General features: G+C 39.8%; 2 protein-coding genes across 5 annotated transcripts in view; both read left to right on the top strand.

Annotated features, from left to right (window-relative positions):
* Positions 1-10,946: 10,946 nt before the first annotated feature.
* Positions 10,947-15,968, top strand: si:ch211-262h13.5 (uncharacterized protein LOC571127 homolog). The gene is made up of 7 exons (XM_058073341.1): positions 10,947-11,247; positions 12,496-12,606; positions 13,418-13,505; positions 13,783-13,949; positions 14,211-14,318; positions 14,691-14,777; positions 15,345-15,968. The coding sequence occupies exons 1-7, from the start codon at positions 11,026-11,028 to the stop codon at positions 15,822-15,824; spliced, it is 1,263 nt and encodes a 420-aa protein (XP_057929324.1). The 5' UTR covers positions 10,947-11,025; the 3' UTR covers positions 15,825-15,968.
* Positions 15,969-16,713: 745 nt separating this feature from the next.
* The window catches only part of LOC131129713 (G-protein-signaling modulator 2-like), a 13,042-nt gene continuing 7,695 nt past the window's right edge, over positions 16,714-22,060 (top strand). Inside the window, exon 1 of one of the 4 annotated variants that reach the window (XM_058073519.1) lies at positions 16,714-16,955. Coding sequence is in view for 3 of the 4 variants with exons in the window: in XM_058073518.1 (XP_057929501.1) it covers positions 20,089-20,255 (167 nt within the window). In the remaining variant the exon portion in view is untranslated. Of the gene's footprint in view, positions 16,956-19,854; positions 20,256-22,060 lie in introns of those variants that run through there. The other 3 variants (XM_058073518.1, XM_058073516.1, XM_058073517.1) reach the window with 3 other exon arrangements.

Below are 22,060 nucleotides of genomic sequence, written 5' to 3'. Positions count from 1 at the left end.
TCAGCATTCAAATGATCTGCCGGTCAATTAGTCATGAAGTTGAGAGAAAACATATTGAAGATTATTTTTTTTTATCTCTCTACAATAATCGGAATCTGTATTTCAAAGAAGAATGACATCAACTGTGACCAAACAAGTCAAGCAAGAGTCAAATACGCAAACCAAAGAGAATACTTCACATTTCTGAGGGCAACACACACACAATAATACACACTCTTTCACACGTTTGCCCACACATCCTTGCACTCCCCGATGAGTGTAGAAAAACCTCATTAAGATCAAAGACTTGTTTCTTTTAATTAATTTGTCGCTCCAGCCCTATTCTGCCTTCATGAACACACACACACACACCCAAACACACACACACATAATAAACAGAGGAAAACTAATTAGACCAAGGTTATTTTTAAACCGGCCTCTGTTTTTGGGAGCATTTTGGAATCTGTTGATCTACCCCATAACCCCATATCTCACTACAGGTGTGATACTTTAACTCATTCAATATCAAAGACGTAGTTATATGTATATGTTATACATAGGAATGTATACTAAACTGTGGTGAGACAAGCCATGTTTTTTTGGACTAGATCAGTGATTTTCAACCACTGTGCCGCGGCACACTAGTGTACCTTGAGAAACAGTCAGGTGTGCCGTGAGGAATTATCCAATATCACTTTTTATGGTTAACATTTATTAATCATCATATGCAAATATTATGTCAATAGCCATGAATATATGGACCCAAATATTCCAATTGCATTTGGTTTATTTGCTCAAACGGAAAGAATTGAACAGGGATGGGATATTCCTTTCCCCAATCCAATTCAGGTCTCTTGTACCGGCTCAAATGGAAATTTGTCAGGGTGCGTTCTTCTTCGTGGTGTTTTTCTTCTTCTGTTGTTTATTGGCGGTTGGCAAGCAGCTTTCGTGTGCATTACCGCCATCTGTGAAACAGAATCTAAACCCTTCTATACTTTATTCACAAGTCCAATTTTATTAAAAAAGAAAATATATATCTATATAAAACATGTCCTGAGTTTAATTATAAAATATTAGCAAGATTGAATTTGATCTTTTCATGTTTAAATTTATCCCGGATGCGTTCAGATATGACGTAACACGCAGCTCCAGACGTTCTTCAGTTTTAAAAATGGAGGCGAGCAATCGGCATTGGACTAAGCAAAGTTTGTTTTTATTCATTCATTCATTTTCTACCGCTTTTCCTCACGAGGGTCGCGGGGGGTGCTGGAGCCTATCCCAGCTGTCTTCGGGCGAGAGGTGGGGTACACCCTGGACTGGTCGCCAGCCAATCACAGGGCACATATAGACAAACAACCATTCACACTCACATTCATACCTATGGACAATTTGGAGTCGCCAATTAACCTAGCATGTTTTTGGAATGTGGGAGGAAACCGGAGTACCCGGAGAAAACCCACGCATGCACGGGGAGAACATGCAAACTCCACACAGAGATGGCCGAGGGTGGGGATTGAACCCTGGTCTCCTAGCTGTGAGGTCTGCGCGCTAACCACGAGACCGCCGTGCCGCCCGTTTGTTTTTATTTCAAACTAAATTTCTAAAGACTGGACAGATGAAAAACTGACAATACAGAGTTTTTCCAATAAGGGAAAGAAAAACTCGGGCAAGCCGGTATCACGTGATGTTGATGTTTACGTTTTATCGCACATGAACCATTGACTATTCTGTTTGATTTTCACGGTGCATGTAGACAAGAGATTGCAATATTCCTTTCCATGGATACCATTGTTTCCCGGAAGGTCATTTGGAAAGAGAAAAACTTGTCATGTAAAAACGTGTTAATATTGTCACATCGGACAATATGTAATATTGGTCCGTGTGGCAACACCTAGCTTGTTCCTCCGATTGACTTTTTGATGCACGTGTGAGGTCATGGTGACATTTTGTAACATTTTTGGTTAGTGGTGTGCCACAACATGCCGTGGCTCAAAAAACTTAGAAAAACACTGGTCTAGAGACAGTGCCACTGAGGAAAAGACAGGAAGCAGAACTGGAGGTAGCAGAGACGAGGATGCTGAGGTTCTTATTGGGAGTGACCAGGATGGATAGGATCAGGAACAAGTACATCAGAGGGACATTACATGTTAGAGGCCTTGGAGTTAAAGTCAGAGAGACCAGACTGAGATGGTTGGGACATGTGAATATATTGGTAGAAGGATGCTGCGTTCAGAGTTGCCAGGTAGGAGGCGTAAAGGAAGACCAAAGAGGAGGGTAGTTGGTATGAGAGTCCGTCCGTCTCCTCCAATTAAGTTCTTTTCTGTCCATCGATGTTCGGATTCTGATTCATGCAGAAAGTAGTTTCGGAATAGTTTTATAAAATTGCTAAACCACAAGAGTACACTGAATGTGAGCCTGCATGGAATAGTAACACCACAAAACTGACAATGACTTTGCATATATTCTTTTGTGGCAACTTGTATTTTACATGGTGTGTATGTGTGTGTGTATGTGTTTAAATGTCATTTTTCCCTACTGAGAGGGGAAATTGGGTTAGATCTTTCCCACAGGACTGGTGAAACCCAACATTACTCCCTTATGACAACTCAGAGGGTATTAAGTCTATTTTCTTCATTCATTAAAGACTCTGTAACCAAAGACGTGTGAATCTAATTATGCCGGATCTAAATGTGTCCCAGAACACCAAAACAAAACAAAACAATGCAAGCATGTGTGTTTTGAATAGTTGTCAATGAATACCTTTTCCGATGTGTGCGCCTGTGTGTATTTGAGAGAGAGACACACACACACACACACACATAGAACACACACCTGCCACATCAAAGCCAGGTGTTCAAGCACAGGGGCTGTCTAAAAGGTGGTCCACAGTGGGAGGTGCCCACACAGTTCAGGGGTATTGTTCAGGCTAATTATACATGCAGAAACATAGCAGCTGAGCTCATTATAATGCGCATGCTGACATCTTGTCTACAGTTGTAGTCGGAATTTGATAGGTCAAACCGCACCATTATTTGATAGGATTTATTGTAGAATATTTTTAGTTGTATTATAGTCATCATTGTCATGACTTTGATCATTTCACATTTGCACTGAATTGTACATACAATATATATTTGGAAAAATGAATAGTGGCATTTACTGCATGCAAAGCTGTCAGATTCACATTCCAGTAGTGTGGAATCAGGGCCAGCAAGGACTTCTCTGCTGGCCTAAGCTCCTAAATTCTACTATTTGTTCCATGAAATTATAATAATCTACTCCTAAGAGTCTAGTACAGGGGTGGGCAAACTACGTCCCGGGGGCCACATGCAGCCCACCAAGCATTTGAATCTGGCCCGCTAGTTGCTTTCTAACTTTTAACATACAAACTGACAAGATGACTTGCAAGTCAGATGTCTTATTTTTTTTTTAAATACAACAAAACTGTAAAATTAAATTACATAGTTTGATGTGGTCTGACAGTTTTTACAGATAAAATTAGACAAATAATTCAAGGAAAATTATAAGCATAAAGTAGTGTCTGTGTGTGTGGGGGGGGGGGGATATATGTTCTGGTGCCCCGGACAATTTTGTTAACTCAATGCGGCCCACGAGTCAAAATATTTGCCCACCCCCGGTCTAGTATCTTAATTTCCTAGTGAGAGTCTTGCCACACTGCTTCCATATACGTGGATATATATGTTATATATTTTTGTCCAATCAGATTTTAGCCTCTACGTGACATGTCAATCTAATCTACTCAGGGCAGATAGAATCAGCAGTGCTGGAAAACACTATTAGCAATGGAGCTGTTTCTTCAACCAGTCAGATTTGAGATTTACCTCATAAGGCCAGCTAGCAGGCCCACAATGTCAGCATTTATTTGTCTGTCCTCTAATTGGTTGGTCAGAGCAAAGCTGTTCTATAAATACTTTGTAGAGGATAGATTTTGTCTAATCAGCATCTCTTGTAAGATGTACATAATTTTTTTATGTTTATGTCATGATATTAGTTATTAAATATTAATTCTGAATTGCTCCAAATGATGTTGCAGAGTACAGGTTTTGTTACATTTGGATGTTAGATTTGCTTGTTACATTTGGCTGAGCGCTAAGTTTACTGACAGCTTCTACCGGTGATTGCCTCTCTCTGCAATATATATATTTATATGTAACAATACATATATAGTTAGTTATACTTAAATATGAAGCACTCATATGACACTTTCTTATTCACTTCTGATTACTATGCTAGTGTGACCACAACACTACCTTTCTCTTTATTACATGTGAATGGGATGTAACAAAGTGATGCTACCCAAACAACCATTGTGGGCGAGCCTAAGCCAAAATGACCATTGTTGGCAGGCAAGAAAGAGCGGAAGCATATCCTTTTGAGGATGAATAGATTGGAGTTTGCACCAAGCTGTCCTATCTAGTCCTAACCGATGAAGCCTGCTCGGATTAAAGGCAAAACGTCTTCAAAGACAACCTGAACAGTCCATTTGCAATCAATTCAATGCCATAAGAATGTCCTTTGTTTGTTTTTCTGGTCGTCAAAAGCTCATCTAGTCTCCAGCATATCCTCATAATGCATTCTTGAGTGTCCAGTTTGATTCTGTTCCTTCTTTGGTTGTACTTCCTGCCTATCCGTCGATACAAACTCCAGCTGTAAACATGCTGCTTTCCAAGAAATAATCCCCCAGCACCGAGTTGGTCTTTTGTGCTCTTATAGGTCTTTAGACGTGGTCACCATTGATGCATGGACTCCCTGAAACCGGGCTTTTATTTGGTCTCCTGGTCTGCTTATCGTTTGTGTTATAGACATGTTGCCAGTTTTTTTTTCTTCCTGTCCAGCTGCTGGGTTCTGCAGGCTGCCTGCTTCCTTCTGCATGAGTCATGATCCAATGGAGGGTTAATTGGGATTACAGAGACCTGCTATTGCCATATTGACCGTCTGTTCCTTTTGCTACCCACTGTCCAACACCTACACAACGCACCCCCGCTCACTTGCCACATATTCCTTTTCCATGCCGCAAACCACCTCGAGATCAATAAGTCAGCAGTACTGTTCTTCACAGGAGAGAGTGTGATGTTGTGTGTGCGGGGGGGGGGGGGGGGGGGGGGGGGGGAGGATGTGTGTAAATTCATAGAATTTAAAGGTTGAGACATCTATAATTAAAGTCTTAAACGGCTACTGCTCTTCCTCTAAAAATTCTGAAGAAGCACTTTTGTGATGGATAGTGAACATACACGCACTAAAATGACTTTCATGTTAAGCTTTAAAACATTATGTGGAACAGTTATTTCAGAGGAAATGTGCTGCATTTTTATCTGCGTGAGCATGGCATTTTTTTTGTCAACCGGGAGGAAAAAACGTGACAGCATATTAATAGCAATTTTATTCATCTAAAACCATAGCATTTATATATTCCATATTTCCTACAGTGCACTGCAAAACTGTCAGGATGAGGGTCTTCTTCATTCAAATGAAAAAGAATCAGACAGGTATAAACCCAGCGAGACGAGGGTGACATATAAACACATACACATTTACCTGCAGCTCCACGTGCGCACGTGCGTGCAGAGACACATTTATTGTTTTTGTCATCTTTTGCCATTTCCTGGAGCTTCTCTCGCTGCATGAGGTTTTTTTTTTTTTGCACTTCTTCGTTCCCGAGCTGTGAGCAACAATCAGACAGAGAATCAAGGGGTGCCAAGCAAAGAGTCATTCTATGACAAACACAGATACAAACTGTGTGGGAGCGGCGGTGAGAGCTGAATTTAGATTTTACCTAAACCAGCCATTCTCTATTCTTACATTCAAAATAAGATGCAAATTTTCAGAAAAAAAAATAGCATTCTTGATTGTGATTAGCTGTTAACCCTAGGCTAGGGGTCAGCAACTACAATAGCTGTATGTTGCTCATCAGCCTCATTGTTGAGGCTTCCTTCGCCGAGCGCAGTGATTCTTTTTGGTGGGGGGAAAAAAATTTCAGTGTTTCCATTTTATTCAAAGTAGGCTTACACAGGCACCCTGCACTTCTGTTCAGTAAAATTTTTAAAATCACTTTCTAAAAGTTTAGAATCGAGGTAGGAGGCAAAATGACTCTTTTGATGGGAACTGGCTGTGTTTATATGAACATGGACGTTTTCAAAAACACACACTCGAAAAAAACATCTCTGTCCATACAAAAATGCACTCTCCAATGGGATGTAAGGTAATTTTAGCCAATCAGAAGCATCAATGACGTCATTTTTGTACACAAGTCATAGGAGTAGGGAGCTATACGTGTACACTGATTGAGCTACTGACATAAAACCTATGTTTGTTACTAAAATGTGAAATGCTGTGAAATGTAGTTCACTTTATACATCCAAACATTCAGATGTATCTTTTTTTTCCTTCTGCTGGGATGAACACTGAAATAATCCAGTGTGTCTTGGTGGCCTTGACTTGCTGAAAAGGCTCCATGACAGTAGCATCACTGCCTCTGTTACTACCTCAATCATATTTATTTATTTAACAACCCAATACAATATGTGACTTTACTCACCAGTATACACCAGTCATTATTTGCACGATGACCCATTTATCATTGCACTAAAACCATTTATCATTGCATATGTCTTGTTAAATTGTCTTTTTGACTCTACTTTTATATACTTTTTTATTTATTTATTTTTTTAAACTTGACTACTGCACTGAAAGGAGAAGCTCTCCAATCTCGTTGTACATCTTGTATAATGACAATAAAGGCCATTCCATTCCATGTGCAGCACAAAACATGTATGATAAAGAGAATGTTTCAATGCCTGTGTAAAGCAGCTCAGTCAAACACAATAACAATGTCCTTTCTCACGCTGTTCTTCCAAAATAATCATAGTTGCTTGTCAATTTGTTCCATCAGCTAGAGGTCCGATCGGGTCTTGTCCAAAACAATTGCCAATTTTGCTTGTCAATGTAAATTGAAAGTCTTCTCGGTATGCTTAAAACCAGCCATGTGAAGTTTTTCACCATCCATACATATATGCTGAAGCCGGAGTTTTGTTTTCCTGTGGTCAAAAGACCAAAACTTTCTGTGTATCTGTGTTCCTGTAGACATAGCTTTAGAGTCTTTGTATTGATCTTTTCCTCAAATGGGTTCAGTTCAATACAGTACACATTTCACTGTGTTTTTCTTTTCAGTACCCCTTATGGGTATATTCATCTTATTACTCACGTCAAACATGAAAACTAGAAAGACTCTTAGTTGATACAGACCAATCTGCTATTGTCTGTCTCTAATGGAAATAAGTAACAATAAAGAAAATAAAAAGCATTTAAAGGGCCAGTAGGTATCCAAGCATGAGGTCCAAGTCAAGTCATTGTAGACCAGGGGTCTCAAACACGTGGCCCGCACGTGGACACTAGTTTGAGGCCCCCGCCTTGATATGAAAGTTTAATGTTAGTGCGGCCCGCGCAAGTTTGATATGGATGCTGTATGGTATCATGTACCCAGAAAAAATTATTACGTTTGATTAATGTTCATGTTAAAGGTTAAATAACTGTTAATAGTTATCCTCCCTATCCGTGTGGAAGTGGTAAGTTTTTGGTTATTTAAGTTTAAAGGAAATAACTTGAAGGCTACCGTTTAGGTCGCTAGCTCTTTAGTTTGCGAGTTAGCATGTGTCTCAAGACCCTGCAGTTGCGCAATATGTTGTAAATAAAAAAAGTATAAATGTGACTATAGTCGTGTTTTGTCATGTCTACAGGGCTCTAATAATGCTTTGTTAATTTTAATCTGAAAAAAATAATTTGTCTACCCACCTACTATATGTGGTTTCTTAAGTTTTTATTATTTGCCGTTTTATTATTATTATTATTATATTTATTTATTACTGATTGATTGATTTTCTTTATTCTTGATTTGTTTATTTTTCATCTTATTTTGTGCAGAAAAATAAAAATTAAGCTATTTGAGAACAGTGGAATGTTTTATCAGAGCTTTTATTGTAGAAAATCGGAACCAAAGCACTGAAAAACTTTGTATATTTTCCTGTTTTTAATAAATGCGTTTGTTTGTTTTTTTTGGAAAACCTGATGCGGCCCGGCCTTGCCCAGACCCTAGCTCCAGTGGCCCCCAGGTAAATTGAGTTTGAGACCCCTGTTGTAGACGATGTTGAGACTTCAGAAGCAGAATTTTGGGGCAATGCCTGCAGCTCAGGAGTAGTACACTGGGGCTGTGCCGTGACCCCAGGAGCACATCATATAGGCGACGAGTGCTGCAACCCAGGAACCTTTGACAACAACTTATTCAGAGAAAGTGAGGGAATAAAGACATACTAGAGACCAGCAGACAAATGGCTTAAATGAATCTGGAGTCACATTAGTTTTAGGCATTGCATTGAAGCAATTATAGAACAACATAAATGTGAGACAGTAAGCATGTTTTTGGAAACGGTGAATGCATGAGGCCTTATTTAAAGGTACCACATATATTGAACCAAACTTGTTAAGTTAAAAAGCGATCAGTTATCATGAAGCAAAACAGACGCCCAAACATACAAGGGCACACTCTTGCTCATTTCCGAACTCATGCATACACTTTCATGCAAATACACACACACACACACACACACAAGCCGAGCATCCTCTGTGCGCTCGGCTTTTCCTCCGGGGTAAGTTAGTGGTGCTTTTATGTGCCAACATCAAAGACGCCCGTATGGATGTATAAATAGGCCTCGGGGCCGAAAAAGTTTTACTTGTCATGAGTTTGATACCCTGTCGGCTAGACAAGGTCATACATTAACTTCTTAACCACCTGTCTAACACACTCATACGCATACACAGACAAGTACATGGTCCATATTCATGAGCATATGTACATGGAAGCACTAACATAGTCAAGCCCTGTATTTTACTTAGATGTACCAATTCTGAAATTAATGCAGTTGCTTTGTTTGTATCCAGGAGAAAAACTACAGCTTGGGTCTACGCATCATAACAGCTGGGACAGACTTTGGACATGTCCGGTTTACATATTTCACAGGGAGGAGGAGTGTTAACAAATGAATGTGTCCATGCTGTGTTCTCGCAAAGCAAAGGCAGGCTTCCACAGTGGTGCACACAGTGGTTGAGGTACCTCCCAATGAAGTGCATTATTAGCTAGCTTATACTAACTCATTTTCTTTAGTTTGAATGCACAGGGAAAGAAATATGTGTTCATGTTCCACGTAAGGATTGTGGATGATGGGCAAGATTTCCCCCCAAAGTAACATACATCATATGTAGAAGAGACCTGTGGTGACAATTTAGTGACATGGTTTCCATATTTAACAAGTAGGCGTACGCATTAAAAGTGAAATGTCATGTCATGCATTTCGAAAAGTATCTGCTGTTCAGGCCAACGGGACTGGAGCTCTAATTGTGTAGTAGTATCTCCCTGCAGTGCCAGTCTGAAAGTTGCATAAACCCCTCCACAATGCATCTGTGAAATATGACTCATTGCAAAAATAAAATATAAAAAAAGTGGAAAAAATACGGCTAAAAGGCATAGCGTAACTAGAAAAAGCTAAGATTCAACTACAATGCTGGAACTATTAATGCTGCACGTCAGCCAATAAGGAACACATACACTTATGTATAATGTATAAAGTGGTTTATTGGTGTAGTGGGTAACAACATCTGCACTTGGCTCAGGGGACTGTGGTTTGAATTATAAAATATAGAGACAATGCTTCCTTCTTTCTCGCATACACTGTGAAAAACTAACAGCAGGAGCCCCAGCAGCGTCAATGTATCTGGAGCTGGGTATCACTGCAGCATAGCATCTCTCCACAGAGCAGAGGGGGAGACTTCTCTGTGCTCACATCAAAGGAGGTTTGTCTAACTTGGGTCTGGCATTGTGCTTGGTAGAGTGAGTCCTTGGAGCAGCCTCGCTCGTTCTTATCTACCCCCTACAGACTCTTTTTCTGCTGCAACACAACTGGCTGCAGAAAACACTGGTGCATGCAAGTGTGGCTCTGTGTGATCAAATGTGCCCACTGACAAACAGTAGTACACACACGCACAAGCGAAGACATGATAATAGCAGAATTCGTCATGCCATGAAAAGCCCCGCCCTTCTAGTGCCTGTTTTGAAACCAAACAGGTTCAGTAAACATTTGAAAGGGATTATATGATCATACTTGGATACAAGCCAATTTAAAGAATTGCACTTGATGTTCACACACACATTGCAAAAACAACAGTTTGACTGATGAGCAGTTCAATTTTAGTGTCTGTTGTCCAAACAATCATGGTTAGTAATCACACACAACTGGAGATTTACAATATTTTCAATACCAATATCATTGTTGAGCAGTTTTTATTCCGGTTTATAATGCATAGAAAGTTGAGGATGGTTGGTGATTGTTGAACAGAGCTCTAGTGTGCATATGTTAGTGAGTTGTGAATATCATCCCACTGGCCAATTATGCAATTTAGGCAAATACTAAGGGCGCACATCCAACAAACCTTTATTAGATTATGCAGAGTTTGGTGCAACCAATCTGATTGTTCAGCCTGTGCTTATATGCATATACATGTTTTATCCTACATGGGGGTAATTACCCTGACACCAGTGACTCATTAACCCAGTTTTGCCTGGTGAACCGACATCCTTTTTCAGTGCCCTCGTTGAAGCAGATTAGACATACAGTGACCCCTATTGGTCGGTTATACATATTGCAGCAACATCATGTGCTCACTGCACTACAGACAAAAAATGAGTTTGTGGATGATCAAAGGGTCACACTGTGTGACTGAGCAAAACAAAAACATGCATTTTTAAAGAAATTTAAATCCTTCACCTATATATTTTGAAAATATTTTTTGTTTCTTTTTTCACCATTTCAAATAGGTGCCAGTGTTCATTCACAAATAAACTTTGGCCTTGGAATTATTTCGACATCCCTCCCTATTTTGATTCCAAAAGTCACTGACCAGAGTGAGGACAAACAGAAGAGAACAAACTTCACTTTCACTGAACTTCCTCCCTTTGCTCCTGTGGGAACCTCTGCCACGATGCACACATCCTTTTACACATTATTACTGTTTTTCAGCTCCATGCTATGTGTGAACGGCGATGGGTTAGCACTGGCTCCCCTTGAACTTGCTCCAATTCCCTGCAATGACAAAGCAGTGGAGAAACTATCTCGTCTAGCTGCCACTTACATCAACGAGGATCGCGCCGATGGGTATAAATTTGCCCTCAACCGCATTGCCAACGTCCACCTACACGCTCAGGTGAGTGGGGACTAATAGGCCTACTTGGCAGCATAAATCACCTGAGGCTTACTGTAATCTAGTGATTCCAAACCACTGTGCGCCAGCATGAGTGCACCATGAGAGATAATCAGATTATGTAATTTCACTGAATGGGTACAAAATGATTATTTATTTACTACAATTCATGTTTGTTTGTTCTTTTAATTGACATGCACAAGGTACATAAACGAAAGAAGTAAGACTTTTACATTACTGCTGTAATGTATTTTGTTTTTAATATGTTCAATGAAGTGGTTAATCTGAAAATCCCTTTGTAAATGGTAAGAGTACACAATAAATGAAAATTAACTTGATCATTTTGCTGGCCTTGATATATTGCCATGTGCATGAGTGTCTATTTTCCTCGTTTTCCGCCTTCAAACAGACAGGAAGCGAGTTCACTTACACATTGGTTTCTGCACCCTGGCGTGTTTGTTCCATAGAGCAATGGCATGAACAGAGTGAGCCCTTTTGTCAGTCATACAGTCTCTTTGTTTTGGTGGGTGGAGGCGAGGCTTCTAGCATACACACAGAGGGCGGAAGGAGCAATCTGATTGGATGTTTAGAAAGTTTGTCACTAAGCCATAACATGATTGTAAGGTTGCCCAGAAATAGAAACCATCCAGTATCTATACAGCTAGTCCTCATTAATATTTTGACTGGGCTATAGCCTATTCAAGCTAACATCTGGCGAGAGGCGGAGCACACCCTGGACTGGTCCCCAGCCCATTACAGGGCTGCAGAAATATAAACAGGCTGACCGAGTAGTTAGTCAATGTCAGGAGGTTGAGGGTCTCAATCTCCGTTGGGGCATCTCTGTGTGGAGTTTGAATGTTCTCCACATGCGTGCAATGGTTTTCTCCGGGCACTCTGTGTAGGACTTTGTTGGAATGTCACCAACTAATGCTTAGTGATATTTTCGTATTTGATTGTGCTTGATTATCAGCATTCACACAGAGATGATCCATTATTTACATGACTTAACACACTCGGTACACTCTGAACATCATAACTGTTGACGGCTAGATTATGTTGAAGTTCATGCCCGGAGCTGCAGTCATTGCATCTATGAAGGTGTTGACACACTGTGATACCCTTACATGTGATCTACGTACAACAAACACGACACAAGTCTGGATTGCTGCCATTCTACTCATGAACATTAACTTACTCTGTAATGTTTACTGTCCTCTTCCTTTTTACTTGTGTTTGCATTGTGCATGTCAGGGCCCAGCAGGCAATGTGTATTACCTGGACCTGGATGTCCTGGAGACCAAGTGTCACGTAGGCAGTCCAAAACCATGGAAGCGCTGTCATATCAGGCCATTCATGGAAACAGTAAGAGACACACACATCTGCAAACACACATGAAATGTGTTGTGTACAGGTATAGTTTTTGTGTATCATTAAGAAACCAACATAGCTCATAGTACCCCTCCTCCTACATAGTATTGATTCAATTATCAAATACACATGTACAGTATACATTAACTTTCTCTTTAGAGGTATACGGTGCCTTGTTTTCATCGGCTAATGAGACAGCTACGTATATTGAGCCCTATGAACTCCAGGCAACGTGCCAAGCATATGAGTCATGTGACCAAAGTACTGTACATTTCCTGGTATGGAGCCTACATAGGTTGTTTGTGCCTGCGCCAACTTTCCATATGCAGGTGGTCCCAATAATTTATTAAAAACATTATTTTGGTTCGTCAACATCAGACTTGCCCGAGAACTAAATAGATCGGAAGAATGGTCGAAGAAGAAACATCGATAGCGTATCCTTAAGCATGTTGTTCTATTTTTCTTAATCTTTCTTTTAACTTTTGTATTTAGAAGACACACAACTAAAGTATCCTTGAGCATGTTAAAGGATCTGTTCAAATCAATTGCAAATTCATTCATTGTCTTGTTTGTTTCTCATAATATTCAACTTTGTACTACTAAAATTATGTCTCATATTACAATGTTTCATGGTTTTATACTTTTTTCTCTTAATATTTTGACTTTATTCTGGTAAAATGGATTGCAAATGGCCCCCAGACTGCACTTCCGTGACATCCGTGCCTTTCAGTATCAATCAAGTCTTACCTGAAACATATAGTCGAACGTTTAGAGGCAATTCTAAACTCTTGTTTTGCATTTTCAGCAAATCTCCGGTAACTGCAACACTACCATCCTGCACACACCAGAAGGCTACTCCTACCTGTACAGTTATGACTGCACTCTTGTGCCAGGTAACAGATTAGTTTAACACTGGCATTCATTAAGACTTTCATTTTATCCTGCAGACTCCTCTCTTGCAATGATGATCTATGACTAAATAATCCAAGACTTGATAAAATATGAATACTGAATTTGTAGTAAAGGATCAAAATACTGTACATTTCCTTGCAAATGCATTTACCTCTGTATACTTCAGACACATTTTAATGTACACATTATCATCATTTAAGTTTAAGTTGGTCTAACATGCATGTAATATTAAAGTATTGTTTACACCTTTCCATGCAGACCCCCCAGAGAAACTGCAACAGACTTGTCCGACCTGCCCAATCCTTCTTCCTGTTGACAGTCCACAAGCTGTGAAAGCTGCTCAGGTCATGCTGGCGTCTTATAAAAGGCAGTCCACTCTGGGTGCAGGGCTCGGAGTGAAGCAGATCACCAGGGCTGCAGAACAAGTACGACTATTTATGCATTTATTAACTTCTCATGAGACATACTGTAGTTCCTTGGCAAATTTTATTACACAGCAATTGGCTTTGTGTTTTGTTGGCCTCGCAATTACTGAGTATGTAAGAAGAAACTGAGTGGACTCAGTGAAGTGTGCTTTTGAGATTTGGCGTATACCTAGCAGGAAGCTAAATTATACCTATTACTGTATTACTGTACTGTGTATTACTGCTTTTCTCTCATGCATGTTTTTTGGTTGTATATTTCAGACTCTGCCAGTAAAAGCCAGATTTGTAGAATATACAGTCCAAGAGTGCCCAGAGGGAGTGACAGACAAAGGCACCTGTCAGCGGTTAACACTTGCTTCGGACACTGAGGTTTGCACAAAAAAAAAACTGCTTCAAGGAGTCAACATTTAATTTATTTTATATGTCAAGATAATGATAATAATTTATAATTAAACATTTGTATAAATAAATCCACCTCCTTAAAAAAAACATAATTGACACACCTGGCATTCTCTGCTGCTGAGTGCATCCATCAGCACCCATGGCCACTACATGAAGAAATAAGGTATTGACCATTTCTCCAGAAACTATTATTCCTCACCACTAAGGTTGTAATAAGAGTAGCTGACAAGAGTCCTGGCGTTATTTATGTGTTTTGCGCTCAACTGCAACATTTTTGTGATTACGAGCCATTCATTCTCCAGAGAATGAATTCAATCTGGCATTTTCTCTTTCCACCAGACTGCAGGCTTTTGTACGGGTTCTGTACATGGAGACATTCATGATCATCCAGACGTTCAAGTGTCCTGTGAGATGTTCAAAATACAGGTACAGAAGCAACAAAGGCACATTTCACAGCATTGAGTTGTGTATTTGATATTTCATATTGCATCTCAGAGATTGGTTGATTTATATCAAAAATACAAAAAGCAATTTAGTGGACTCACAAGGAGGGAATAAATGGGAAACAAATTTTAGTTCCTTTCTGTGTGTGTTTGACAAATAAACTTTTTAAACTCCCAATTCTGTTCCCCTCTACTGAGTCTGAATACTGTGGGCAACATTTGTCATCACAGTGATTGCAAATACATGTTTCAATGCAAAATACAGTAATTACCTTTAAAGGAGAGTGGTTCTTCTTGCATTGGAATGGTGTGATTGAAACAATCGTCTTTTTTAATTAGTAACCCATAGTGTCATGATTGCTTCCAAGTATGAGCAGTATGAGCAGACATGATGGCATGCGGCAGATTATACGGTAGAGTGTTAAATAATTTTGTGACTTGACTCTGACTCACCCAAGTAGTAACATAATGCCACATCCAGATCCCCTAGGTCTATAGATGGGAGCTAGATTATGCGCTAGAAACTCTAATGTTTTCTGTCCCTCCTCAGAATGTGGATGCCCCACGCCCAGTTGAGCCACAAGGTCATGACCTCCCCTTGCACCCCAATATCCCAACACTGCCTCCATTCCATTACCCAGAAAAAGATCAGCCGCCTACTCATTCAGACCCCACACCACATCTTGAAACTGAACCAGCACCGGTTGACCCTACACAGATTCTCCCTCGTCCCTTGGAACCTTCATCTAATTCCCCAACCACATCTTCCTCATCTTCTAGTGAGTCTGAAGAAGGTTTTTTAATTCAACCTTCATCCACTGGACATTTTGAATCATCTTCTGAAGAGATAGGAGGCCCTCTGGCCCTACGTCCACCCTTTGACTTTCACTATAAGAAGCATGACCGCAAGAAACGGCAAGCAGTGACGGAAATCTCACCCACCCGCAAACCAACATTCCTGTCTGATTTCCCAAGTGGACCATCGCCTTTCCGCTCCTGCCCTGGGCCTGCTCGATACACTACAGTTTAAATGGCCAGTGATAAGGGTATTATTTCCATGGACAAAAAAAGCGTACTATAGGGCTCACAACAGTGGGTGATAAAATCACCATGTAATGAAACCTGACTCAGCTGTATGGAGTGATAAGTAATTAAAGTTTGGATTTAAAACTAACATCTGTCAGCAGTGGTTCCTTGGTTTTATTGTTTTCATTCAAGACAATTTTATTTTTAAATATTACCTATGATCAATGAGGGAGACCTAAATTCATGATAGCCAGCCCAATGTCCTTTTTCCCCAACTCTAACTGGAAGAGAGCAAGAAGAACTCAATCCATTGTGGTCCCAGCCACCCAAGGACACCACCAGGAGACCCAATCAGGCGACCGGGACGCCTCACACCACTGCACTTGGCAAGATTCCAGACAGAAGACCCAATGCCTCATCCTCATCCTAGAGAACTCCACAGCAAGAGTGAGACACTCACTGCATTGTTTTTGTTTTGAAGAGTTGTAGGAGTCTTTTGAGGACAACAGCAGGGGGTTGGGAATCAAACCCATCTCATTTGCATGAAAGACAGCAATGTGTACCACTATAGCACCAGGGCTTTTATTTTGAATAATTAATTAATATATTAAAAAAATAACTTAATAATTTTAAAAAATAAAAATACAACTTTCCATTGAACAACAATGGTATGTTTCCTTTAATTCGTCAAATAAAAACTCCAATCTATGTTAGGAGGCTCTTTTGATGCAAACACACTGCAGGGGGCGGCAGAGGACTATACCTTTCTTTAAAAAAAAAACAACATAGTAGCTCTCACGGCAATATTTGTTCAAGGATTTGTATGAATCATTTAAGAACATTGGTAAATGTTAGACTGGTTGTAACGCAGCTAAGTCGTTGTTTGTTTTGTTGCGAAGTACCTTGTTATGCTGGCTTCTATAGTTGTGACATTTCCGATGGCCCCTGAAGGCAGCAATGGAGTGCTCTAAATTAGAAGCAGATTTTTGGGGGTGGGAGGAGTGTCCTTCCCAACTTCTGCTTCCCGAGCCAACGGAATCGTCTTCCTCCCTGATGGACGGATATATCCCACTGTAAACACCTGGAGAAAGAAAGAGAGAAAGAAAGAAAAACTACGCTTCGGAATCACAAAAAGGTAAAGACACTCTTAGTTAAGTTTTTTGGCGTTCTCTCTCATTTCAGTTGGAGGTAAGTTAGCCTTTTAGCACTGAGTTACATATAAAATGCTGCCCCTTCTGTTATGTGGAGGTGACCCACTCAAGTGCCGTTAGTTGACCCTTCAGAAACACTTTGTGGCTTGTGTTTTAAGTTAAAATGATTTTTATTCACTATGCTATCATTTCCAGTCAAACAGTAGACATGTGATGGCATGAGTGTGATTATGTGTGACTAATTTTCAGCATTAGACGACGTCATTAGCGAGTCATGCTTTACTCAGAATGCTGAGGACGAAATTGTTGTTGTCCCTTATTTAGCTTAGTTTTTTAAGAGAAGCTAATGTAATTCTGAGACGGTCATTGTGGATTATACGATGTTCAATACTGTCAGTACTAATAAAGTTGTGCGTATTCAAAGCAGTAATTACAAAGCTGCTGCCCACAGTGGTAAATGTGTCTCAGTTTTCTCTCGAAATCACTTGCCTCGCGTTTTTCCATTTAGAAGGAAAAAAAAAGTTCTTTACTACATCATTTACTGTATTGGGTTAGGCGTTGTCCGGGTGTGTTCACATGGAAAGACTTACGGTTAAAAATGCCACTTTAACGTGTTTAATTTTAACTTCAATGCAACTTTGTTTTGTTTTGGGTTTTAATTCGGGTATTTGCGGAACTAGCTTTCCTCGATGCACAGCATACTTCTATCATGCAGATTGTGATCACCTATTGATTCATATACAAACACCCAATCCTCTTTACTGGGATTTTTCCTAGCAAACATAAAAAATAATTGTTTGATAGATTTGGAAGGGCTCTTGATTATTCTGTCACACATGTATTTTCCAGATTACCTCTTCCATGGCAAAGATGTCTTATTTTAAGGTATTTTAGTCATTAGGTTAACTTAAAACTGCATGAAGTCAACCATGGCATGTCCGACATGATAGAGTGGAAAAAAAAGCTCTCCTCCCATTTTGTGCGGAAGTGGTTTTTGGCTTCTCAATAGGGATGAGTCGTTCTGAACGATTATCTACTATGGAAAATGCATTTTTGCCAGACGAGTATGAGTTTAATACGTTTTGTCATTATCCGTATTTAAAGAAAATGCTCATTATTTATTAGTTCTTGATGCCCTGTGATTGGCCAGTCACACACAGCGAACTTCTCTCCTTAGGGGGACTTTGCAGGTGGCAGTCAAAGAGGAGCTGAACTGTGCCTCATTCAAATACAATTGGCATACATTGTAACACAATTGCGTGTGTTGCGTTGGTCACACTGCCTCCACTTTATTAGGTTTTCTCCAACTCTTCTCTATTTCTGTTTGTATGTAAAGTTCCTTGGTGAACTTGTCTCATAACGTACGGTGCATTTGACAAGACAGCGCTGTGCAGGCTTGTGTCACGTCAGTCACTTATGCATCAGGGGTAGCATGACTGCTTTTTTCCTTGAAATTTATTTTTTCTTTTTCCATGAAGTCATAACATTAGCTGCTATAAGCTAGCTATAGCTAGCTATATTTTGAGAATGAAGTCAAAATATTATGGGAATGAATTCATAATTATGAGAAGACAATTATTAGAGGAAAGTTGAAGTAGTTGGAAAAAAAACACCAGCAGGAATGGGGAAAAAACAGCCATAATTGTATGAGAATAAAGTCCAAATATTTACAGAAAAAGTCCTAATCAAATGGCAAAAAGTCACAATTTTCCAAGAATAAATTTGTAATATTATGGACAAAAATAATGTTCTAATAGCATTTCACATTTATCACAAAGCTGAAATGCATTTTTGTCTTGAAATATATATAACTTATATGTAACTGTGTATATGTATTTCTAAATTTGTACGATGCTTTTTTATTTTAAGAATTTAATATGATGATCAAATCATCAATGGAAAAAGCCAGCTGGAGTTTTTGGCTGGAAACCACCGTCATTGAGTGACATCATACCAGAAACATTTGAAAGCCAACACATTTTGCAATAGGTCTGTCATCACCAAAATGTATGATGTTGAAATTGGAGTATATTCAAATTAGTTTTTTGTAGTAATGTCACAAGACTACTGTACAATAGCATTTTTGTTAAAAGTTTGGGGTTTTATTTGGTTGGTGCACACACACCACTGACTCAATGTGGTGTGGGTTTAAGCAGCCAAATGGTTTCGACCACTTTTGTTTTTTCAATTTCTTGTTGATTTTAATGCCTGGCACAACTATAGGTACCTTTAGTTGGACAAATATAATGACAGCAAAAATGCACACATACAAGTTTATTTTTTTTGGCAGTACAATGCTATATAGCTATTGATTTATTGATTACACCTGATTACAGTGGGTGGTTATTGTCACATAGTTAACATATTATGAAACATATTTTTGCAGTATGGTATTGCACACAAGCCCAGACAAGCCTCAGAACTCCTTGGCAAAGTTTAGCCTTGGTGAATTCCATTCTCTCTGTGCAATTGCAGACTAACCTGTAGAGCAAGATGATAATCAAGATAGTTGCTGCCAGTGGTGTAAGTGCAAAATGCTGGTTATGTTTTTGTGTGGTTTGGACACCCCTTGTGTATGTGTTAGTGACAGGATTATATGCACATATCTCAGCCTTAATTACTTAAATTAATGGATTACAATCCCCTAATGTATTTATATCGAAATTAACATTGTGTAGATCAATTATGTGTGAACACTGAAGCATTTCTAGCCCCTCGTCCCAGGACATCAGCGGCTGAATGATTATTTCATGGAGTGTTGAGCCTTAGGGTTGACTGGAGCCATTTAAAGTCGCTATAATTACCACTGAGATCTGACTTAATTGGAAGTGACACAAGTCACTGTTTGGCTTAGAGATGCTTGTTACCGCTTACTAAGTGTTCGAGAACTGTAACCTATTCACGGCACAGTTGCTGAGCGGGCCTCTGTTTATAATTTCTGCTTACTAACAACCTGCTAATAATCTGCGTTTGACTACATAACAGAATCCTGGCCTGGCACTGGACTGTGAACACTGAGCGGATTAAGTCCTTTTGTTTTGCTGTTACCGCAGGTTAGCGGACCTCCATTGAGGACTGCGGCAGCTGATTTATGGGCGCTTTGTTTTTGTTCTCTGTATGACATTGGGACACTCTGGCTGCGTTATGTGTATGCACATGAAGGAAGTGAAGGCAAAGGGTGTTGTGTTGAAAAAGCTGTACTTGCTTCAAAGAGTGATCAAGAAGCTTGAAATGTCCGTCGTGTCAGACTGCCTTAAGTGCATCAGAATGGGAAGAAGCAACAGGTATGAGAGTGACTGAGTAATGCATGAATCTGGCAAATGTCTGCATAATGATGGTTAGTTTATATGTATTCAAATTAATTAATGTTTACAGAATAAGTTGATATGAAGATTGTGGGTGTTTATCATAGGAATTTACCATATGGCACAAAAGTGAGTACACCTCTCTGATCTTTATCTTTTGATGGGATAACACTAAAGAATATCATTTTGACACAATGTACTGAGTGCACAGCTTGGACAAGTGTGAATTTGCTGACTCCTCAAAATAAGTCAACACACAACCATTAATGTCTAAACCATTGGCAACAAAACTGAGTGCACCCTTGGTATGTTTAATTGTACTAACTGTGCCCAATTAGCCATTTTTCCTCCGTGGTGTCATGTGACTTGTGAGTGAGCTAAGGTGTCAGGTGTGAAGGGGGAGCTGGTGTGTTATCACTTTCTCACTTGCTCATACTGGTCACTGAAAGTTCAGCATGGCACATCAAGGCAAATAACGAGAAGATTACAAACACCCGGAAAACAAAACAGTTCAGTGCACCCGCTCAGCGTCATATCCAGAGGTTGTGTTCCCAAAATAAAACATATGGTAATCAAATTCAGTGCTGCCAGCTTTGCAGCACAGTTTGAAGGAGTGGGGGGGATCATACAGTATATTGCTCTCTGCATCAGATTGGTCTGCTTGGCTGTCATCTAAGCAGGAAGCCTCTTCTAAAGCTGATGCACAAGAAACCCTGCAGTTTGCTGAAGACAATCAGACTAAGGACGTGAATCGTAGGTACAATGTCCTGTAGTCTAATGAGACCAAGATATTATTATTTGGTTCAGATCTCAAGCTTGTGTGGCAACAACCTGTTGAGGAGCACAAAGACAAGTGTTACTGAGCTGCATGAGTGCACAGTTCGTTGAGGGAAACATAGATGCCAACATTTATTGTGACCTACTGAAGCAGAGCATAATACCCTCACTTCGGAAACCAAGCCGCAGGGTATTTTTCCAACATAGGGACCCAAAAGACACTGCCTTGCTAAGGAAGCTGAGAGTAAAGGTGATGTACCAAAACCCTATTGAGCATCAGTGGGGCATACTCAAACAAAAAATAGAGTGCAAGGTGTTTTAATAACCCCCCAAGCTCCATGATGTTGTCCATGATGGATTCCAGACGCAGCCTGTCATGTTCTAGTGAACTCCATGCCCAAGTGAGTTAAGCCAGTGTTGCAAAATAAAGATATTTCATGTTATTTGTAGATTGGGGCACAGGCATATTTTCTCGTTGGGGAAACTATGATGTCCTGCTGACTATTGTTTATTGTGTACACAAAAGCGTTGCTTCTAATGCCATAGAATAGTGCTGACAAGTGTGAGATGCTTCACATACCTTTTCATGTACTGGCCCTGGCTCAATTCCCAGTCTTTTGACCCCTTTCACCATTGCCCTGTATATACTAGCTGTCCTGCTACCTCTCACCCCAAGTTCAGTTTTCCCTGCTACTCTGAACATAGGATAAGGATATAAGAAATTAATGGCTAGAAGACCGACAACCAGTAATACTTGTGGAAGTGGTAGTATTATCTCAGAGTTCAAAACCATGTATATATATTTGTTTGTCACATGATTGACTGGTGATCGGGGGTGTCATTAGGTTGTCCGTGTGTGCTACAACTCTTCACTGTGTTGCTGCTGTGAAATTTCAGTTTCTCACATTTGCTGTCTAAGGTAAAGCTGAAATAACCATCTACAATATTGTATTTTGTGAACATGGGTAAAGTACAATTAACAATTACTGACAGCAACATTGTATTTG

Source organism: Doryrhamphus excisus, chromosome 5 (genome assembly GCF_030265055.1).
Source record: "Doryrhamphus excisus isolate RoL2022-K1 chromosome 5, RoL_Dexc_1.0, whole genome shotgun sequence".
Taxonomy (NCBI): domain Eukaryota; kingdom Metazoa; phylum Chordata; class Actinopteri; order Syngnathiformes; family Syngnathidae; genus Doryrhamphus; species Doryrhamphus excisus.
The sequence above is the reverse complement of the archived record's forward strand: the minus strand, read 5'-3'. Positions and strand labels throughout refer to the sequence as shown.